Genomic DNA, 6,234 nt, shown 5'->3' with positions numbered 1-6,234 from the left:
AGGATGAGTGGGTCAAAATATGCCCTTTTTGAGGTTCAAATGAGTTATGGCGTTGGTCAAGTTGTCAATAATAGTCATAAATGCAATAAGAAACAAGATCGGGACATTTTTTTATTCCATAACCTTTGTTTTCTAACGCATATTACGCCAAAAACCTTATAGACGAATACTTTTTGCGCGACATTCAGACGCCTTTTTTAGTGTTTTAAATATTTTAGTTGTTATTGCACTATTTTAATGCTTATTTTTAGCAGTACATGTGTATAGATAGTCTCTTTATCAAACCTCATCATTACTTTTAACACCCCATGCCTATTGCGGCCATAATTCGCCTTTTTCTGCAAAATATTCAGCTAGACGAATAGTTTTTGGACTGACTGTACATGTTTGAATGATGGTCATGTATCAAAAAGTTATATTTATTCATTTTTTTTCACTTTTACCAGTAGATAAACGTTTTATTTTTCCAGAGCTATGGTTAAATATAGCAAAAATGTATAAATTAACACTACATTACAATACATACAAAACATAGCAATGAATTTGAGTAAATATAAAATAACAGTGACAATAGGAACCCAAATTCCCTTATGAAATCCAGAACATTGTCGACTAATTGCACAAAATATCGGTAGCAAAAATATTTGTTTCAAGACATGACAAAAAAGAGAAAAATCAAACAAACCGCACAACATCGATCTTTATTTATTTTTTTAGTTAAGTATCATATATCCAGCAGGAGCATGTTCTGCAAACACCCGGAAGCACAAAAAGAGAACAAGACGATACGCTACCGGTTTTGTCCTATTCAGTTTCATGTTCCTTGCTACAGCACACACTCTGTTAAAAAAATCCCAGTCGTTAGACTGAGCAATGACGCAAGCATTGGCGCGCGAATGTGCTTTTTTTATTGCTCAAAAGTTTAGAATGCTGAATTGGAAAGAACTTGAATCAAAGTGGGCTTGCTATTAAATTACATTCGTTTGTTCGAGAGTTCCATCTTCACTTTAGGATATCTCACTTGTATCCATCTGCAAAATAACACGTACGCTACTCCCCTCTTCCAGTTATAGCCTCAACATTTTTATTTCTTCTTCTTTGCGGCGTGACGCACACTGCGAGGTCATGCTGGCCCTATTCTTTTTCGAGACTTGTTAAATACCACACGCAGCCAGGGTGAGTCACAGTTCTTTTACCAAGGAGGACGATCCATATGAGGTTTGAACCCACGGAGGGCATGTTGTAAAGTCGTGCAGGTTGACGACTGTATCACGGGAACGCCCCCGAACCAAACTAACAAGAAATACTGTATAGACACAACCAGTGATCGAAGGACGAAATAAAAAAAAACAGGAATTTAGTATGTGCATAACATGTAAAATATTTATTATAAATAGTGTCAATTTAAAAGTATACTGGGAAAGAGATTGCAAAACACGAATACAATTAAACATAACATCGGCTTATTATATCGGCGAGCTACAGAGCTAGTGGACGTATTGGCAAACAGCGTGTCCAGTAAGACCGACCGCCTTCAATCAATTCCCATAGTGTATTTGAACGGGAATGCTGATCTTTTCGTTTTCAATGTAAACCACTATAAAGATCGAGGGCTGTGTACCGCCCACCCCGATCGGTTGGAGGTGCTGCAGAGAAACGTTAACAACAACTTCCTGACCGGGGCGAATGTGGCCCTCGTAGGGAGATAGTCGAAATAGTTGCCTATAGTTGGAGTTTAGCTCAAAGTACTGCACCGTGTAAAAGTTGCTCTTTATCACAAACTGCTTAGTCCTCTCGGTGGACGGTTGAAATTCAAGCATCGTCGGTCGCACGGACCACGATTCGCCGCTGTCACGCCGGTGCATGCCCACCAAACCGCTTGCACTGGCGGCTAGGGCTGAACCAGTGCTCTGACCGTAATGCTGGACGCCGTTGCCTCCAGGACCAGGCAAGGCGGGTGAAATCATATCCTCCGCGAACCTAGGCGAAGATCCTACCTCCGAGCTGGCATACATCGTCTTGAACAGTGTCGTATTGCCGTCCGCCATCGAGAGATCGAGCATCGTATCATCGAGTGAACGGTCCACCGTGAGCACCAGCTCATACTCGCGGAAGGTAAGGAATAGTTCGTGAATGGTATCGAACACCTGTTCGCAAAACATATCCAACCCGTCCAGTTCCTCTGCGTCGGAGAACTTAGTGCAGATTGATTCCAGAGCGGCCATCTTTGGGTCGATCAGATTATTCTGTTTCGCGAGAGTAATGTTCTTACATATCCGGTGCCGTGTTGGCTCATCGCCCCACAGGATGTGCAGATTTGTAATTGACAGCACATCGACCTGTTTCTGTAAAATTTTGGCAATCTCTTGCCGCCGTGGTTTGAATACGACCTTGATGTGAGCATAACTGTTCGGCGGAATGATCGTTCGCTGTGGTTGAACGTACACGGCCGTGGCCAGCAGCGCCTGGTCGAGCCCTTTCTTGTCTATGCCGATGCGCGCGAACGCTGGCAAAGAGCCCTTGTTGTACAGCGAAAAGCTCTTTTCCAACGGACGCCCAAGATTGCGCGCACTGCCAAGTTCCAAGAACGGTCCACTCGGACCCTTCTGTATGCCTTCGATTTTAATCGACGCTTCTCCACCATATCCATACAAGCTCACCACTCGCTGGATGAATACATCGTTCGGAGGATGGAACGAAAGAGCCCCAATGGCCGGACCAATCACTGTGGGACAAAAATCGACCGTAATTGTACGACATTCCTGACTTTGCAGCGTCAACAGACCGCTCTGCTCCGTGCCACATAGTTGAAATCCCGGCCCGACAATGACCGCCTTCACCAGCAACTTTCGATTGGATGTGTTTTTAATTTGCATTGTCTTTTTCTCGCTCTTGCGCAATCTTGTGCTTCCCCAAGATAGTTCGCTATGGGTTGCCTTCAACGGAAGGGTGCCCTCGCCCCTGTTGATCCACTCAGTACTTCCGGAGCACTGCGAAGCCGAACGGGACGGAGCACCGGGTACCCTTAAACTATATTTGTCCGCTATTTCCTCATACTGCTCCGACGGTACGGGTGACCTTTCCGGCCCTGCTTTTGGTGACGAATATGGCGAACGATTTACAGTGTGCGGTTCAGGAGAGAGATGCGTTTTACGAGCAAAGCCTCGGGATACATTCGTTTCTGGCGGTGCCGGTTTCCGTTGATGAGAAATTTTCGGAGTGGGCTGGTATGAACCATTTCTTTGCTCAGTTGCTTTAGAGCCGAGTTGATGATCATTCGAGCTGGCGCTAACTGCTTTCAGTTCGGCTCGGTTTGATGGGGATCTGGAGCGAACCTGCGTCAAGTTTGATGGCACGGCCAATTCTTCCCGCTTAGCTCCATCCAGCTCCTGGCGAGTTGTAGAGCTCGATCGACGCTTGCGATTCGGTTTCGCGATCGGACGATCGCCAAAGATGTTTTTCTGGCACGTAGGTGTGTCTTTAATTCTTGGCAACGATGGCAAATCCATGTACTGTTCCGAAAGTTTGGTTGCTGTTGATACGCGGAACGTGTCCACCAGTGCCTGCCTGTTGTTCTTCTCCTGTGCAGGAGTCACCATATCGCTAGGTTCTCTGCTTTGCCATTCCGATTGATTTACAGAAATTTCCGATGCTTTGGGACTGGATGTTTTGGAATGTGGTAACACCGGCATAGTAGAGGATGAGTCGAACATAGACTCCGAAAAACTGAGCGTGTCGGATTGTTGATAGTTTTGCGGCACTCGGATTTGTTGTTTGGAATCACCGTTATGCAGGGACACTCGTGGCTGCTTTTCGTTTGTTCCATACATGGCATCGGAACCCGTAGCTAAATCGCTGAATGATTTTGGCAAAGTCGCTGCTTTTCTTTCCTCCAAGTCAGCAGCTGACAGTTGCTCGGATTTTGTGCGCTGCACATGTTTCAGCTTGTGGATAAAATTGTGTGGCGAGTCTTCTAAATCCATGGAAGCTGCAAAAATGTATTCACATGAAATCACATCAATCAATTTCCGTATTAAGAAGAAGCTTTTTTATTCATTACTTACTTATAGCTTTAGCGATGCACGACACGCTCAAGGAATTTTCTTTGTTGCCTTTTCCGTACTGATCTGCTTTGGACGAATCGCCACAAGCCTTTGAAGGACTGTTGAAATTCTCTGAAAGTAGATGCAATATTTCACTGTTTTCTTTTAGCTTTTTGAGGGTATATTTAGTGCTTGCGTCGATGCCACCATACCTATATCATTAGTTACATCAATCAATGCGAGAGGCCTACGCTGAGGCGGACTGTAATCGCTAACCATATTTTTTAGATCGTCAGACATTTTGTTGAAGTAGTGTCCCACCGAACAAATGCTACCGTCGTTGTTCATTGTGCTTTCGCTGTAACGTCGCGATATTTCATCTTCTTGGGCAAGGTATCCGGAAAAGCAGGAAAAATCGACGTGATCTTTTAGCTGTGGTTTGCGCGCACCCTTCACCGGGCTGACCTGTCGTTGTTTGGCGTTCATTTGAGGAATGTCTGCATTTTCCTGTTCCCATGCCATTTCATCCTCGAGCAACCTTGAGGCCATATGGTCTCCGGATCGGAAACTTGCTTCCTCCATTTGACTCAACTCGTTAATCTTGTCCTTCATCCAGCTGCTATCGAAAGCTGGCTGCGACATTTCCCAAGGATCGTTACTGGGCTGGTTATTTTTTCCAGCCACCGTCGTGGCCTTATCGATTCCCGTGCGGACCCCTGATGGTAACGATGAAAGAGAATCACAGGAAAGTTTGCTCATGTCTGCTGTGCGCGGCAAGCTTAAATTCGCCAGTTGTTCGCCATCGAAATCGGCATGTACACTGGCGGCCGTTTCGCGTAGCGATTGTCCCATGCATCTGATGTTATCGGCAAAGCTGGAGGCGAGTATTTCTTCGATACCAGCAGAAAGGAATTTGCTTGGATTCGATTTACCAATGGCCAGCGATTGCTGTTGGCTCATGGTAGAACGAGCCGTGATTTCCTTGGGCTCAAAAGTGAACTTCCTCGGCGTGGTTGCCATATGGATAGTTTTCTCTTCCTCGAGTTCCGTTATATTGATAGATTTTTGCTGTGGAGATGAATTACTCGTTGACGATGTTTGCATCGTAGAGTTGGCGCCCGTATTGGTTCCGGGGTGATGGCGCTCCTGCAGCTGACGCACAGTTTGTGGGCTAATGTCGTTAGCTTTGCGTATTGCTTGGGCAGCTAATAAACGTTGACGCTGGAAGATACGTGAAATTTTTTAAAAATAAATCGTGTCAAGATCGCAACCGCCAAACAAAGAAATGGCTTGAACCACATTTGTTAACTGCTAACAATGAAATGTACCTTCAGCGCGTCGGAAACGGTGGTCGCTCGATCCATTTGAAAAAGAGTGAACAATTTCAATACTTCATTAAATATACTTTTCGAGCGTATTGTTCAACAACTTAAAACAAGCTACAATCACTATTTATATCTGTAAATTCGAGCACAAAATCTGCCGACGATGGTCTGGCAAAAACAAGCTTACCCAAATGACAATGGCGACCGTTGTCCATGAAATTGTTTGAAAAGCAAACTGTCATTTTACGCGCTCCCGCAGCCAGTGTGGCCAGATTATTTTGGCGGTTTTCGGTAGGCGCATCAAAATTTTATCGGTAGTTTTCGGTAGGTAAAACTCGAAACTTAACTCGAGTTGAAAGAAGTGAAAGCGAAAGAAGTGTTAAGCGTGATGGGGGGGGGGGGGGGGGGGGGGTGTACTAATGCGCAAAATTAAAGTTCCATTTCAAAAGAATATGCATCCTTTACTTAGGATATGGATTAGATTTGGTTCAGCGGTTACGCAAATGAAGGTCTTTCTGACACCGACAAACCGACGTGAAACTGGCGTTACAAAAGTGTCCCACACCAAGGTGTGTTTATTAAGGAGGTGAATTGTTAGCGCGTTTTCCGGGCGCCATCATTGAGTATTGTTATGTCAAATCGCATACAATTTTCTATACCCCCCTCCAGCCCTCCCCGATTTTAATACCGGAGCCCCCAGTATTGTTATGTCAAGTCGTGAAATGTCAATTTGCTCTGAAGCACTTCACCTCCTAATATCCATACACCTTGTCCCACACGAAAGTACTGTCATTTACCAGTGAGGCGATCACTTCTGTCAAAGTAAGCTCTGTTCACTGCTACTTCGATGTAAACAACTTTTCTAA

At 44.9% G+C, this 6,234-nt stretch overlaps 1 protein-coding gene across 1 annotated transcript; it reads right to left on the bottom strand.

Annotated features, from left to right (window-relative positions):
• Positions 1-1,356: 1,356 nt before the first annotated feature.
• Positions 1,357-5,596, bottom strand: LOC1278402 (uncharacterized). The gene is made up of 4 exons (XM_061645944.1): positions 5,372-5,596; positions 4,256-5,264; positions 4,065-4,175; positions 1,357-3,988 (listed from the first exon to the last, which is right to left on the bottom strand). Exons 1-4 carry the CDS (start codon positions 5,405-5,407, stop codon positions 1,539-1,541), a joined length of 3,606 nt encoding a protein of 1,201 aa, XP_061501928.1. The 5' UTR covers positions 5,408-5,596; the 3' UTR covers positions 1,357-1,538.
• Positions 5,597-6,234: the final 638 nt, after the last annotated feature.

The sequence above is a fragment of the Anopheles gambiae genome, chromosome 2, assembly GCF_943734735.2.
Source record: "Anopheles gambiae chromosome 2, idAnoGambNW_F1_1, whole genome shotgun sequence".
Taxonomy (NCBI): Eukaryota; Metazoa; Arthropoda; class Insecta; order Diptera; family Culicidae; genus Anopheles; species Anopheles gambiae.
This window is presented reverse-complemented; position numbering and strand designations above follow the sequence as displayed.

What these genes read in the sequence shown, in the direction of transcription:
- LOC1278402 (XM_061645944.1), bottom strand. Translation starts at nt 5,407, where the DNA reads ATGGATCGAGCGACCACCGTTTCCGACGCGCTGAAG. An exon ending in CCGTTTCCGACGCGCTGAAG is followed by an intron (nt 5,265 to 5,371) that starts GTACATTTCATT and finishes CGTATCTTCCAG; the next exon opens with CGTCAACGTTTATTAGCTGC. An exon ending in TGATGTAACTAATGATATAG is followed by an intron (nt 4,176 to 4,255) that starts GTATGGTGGCAT and finishes ATCTACTTTCAG; the next exon opens with AGAATTTCAACAGTCCTTCA.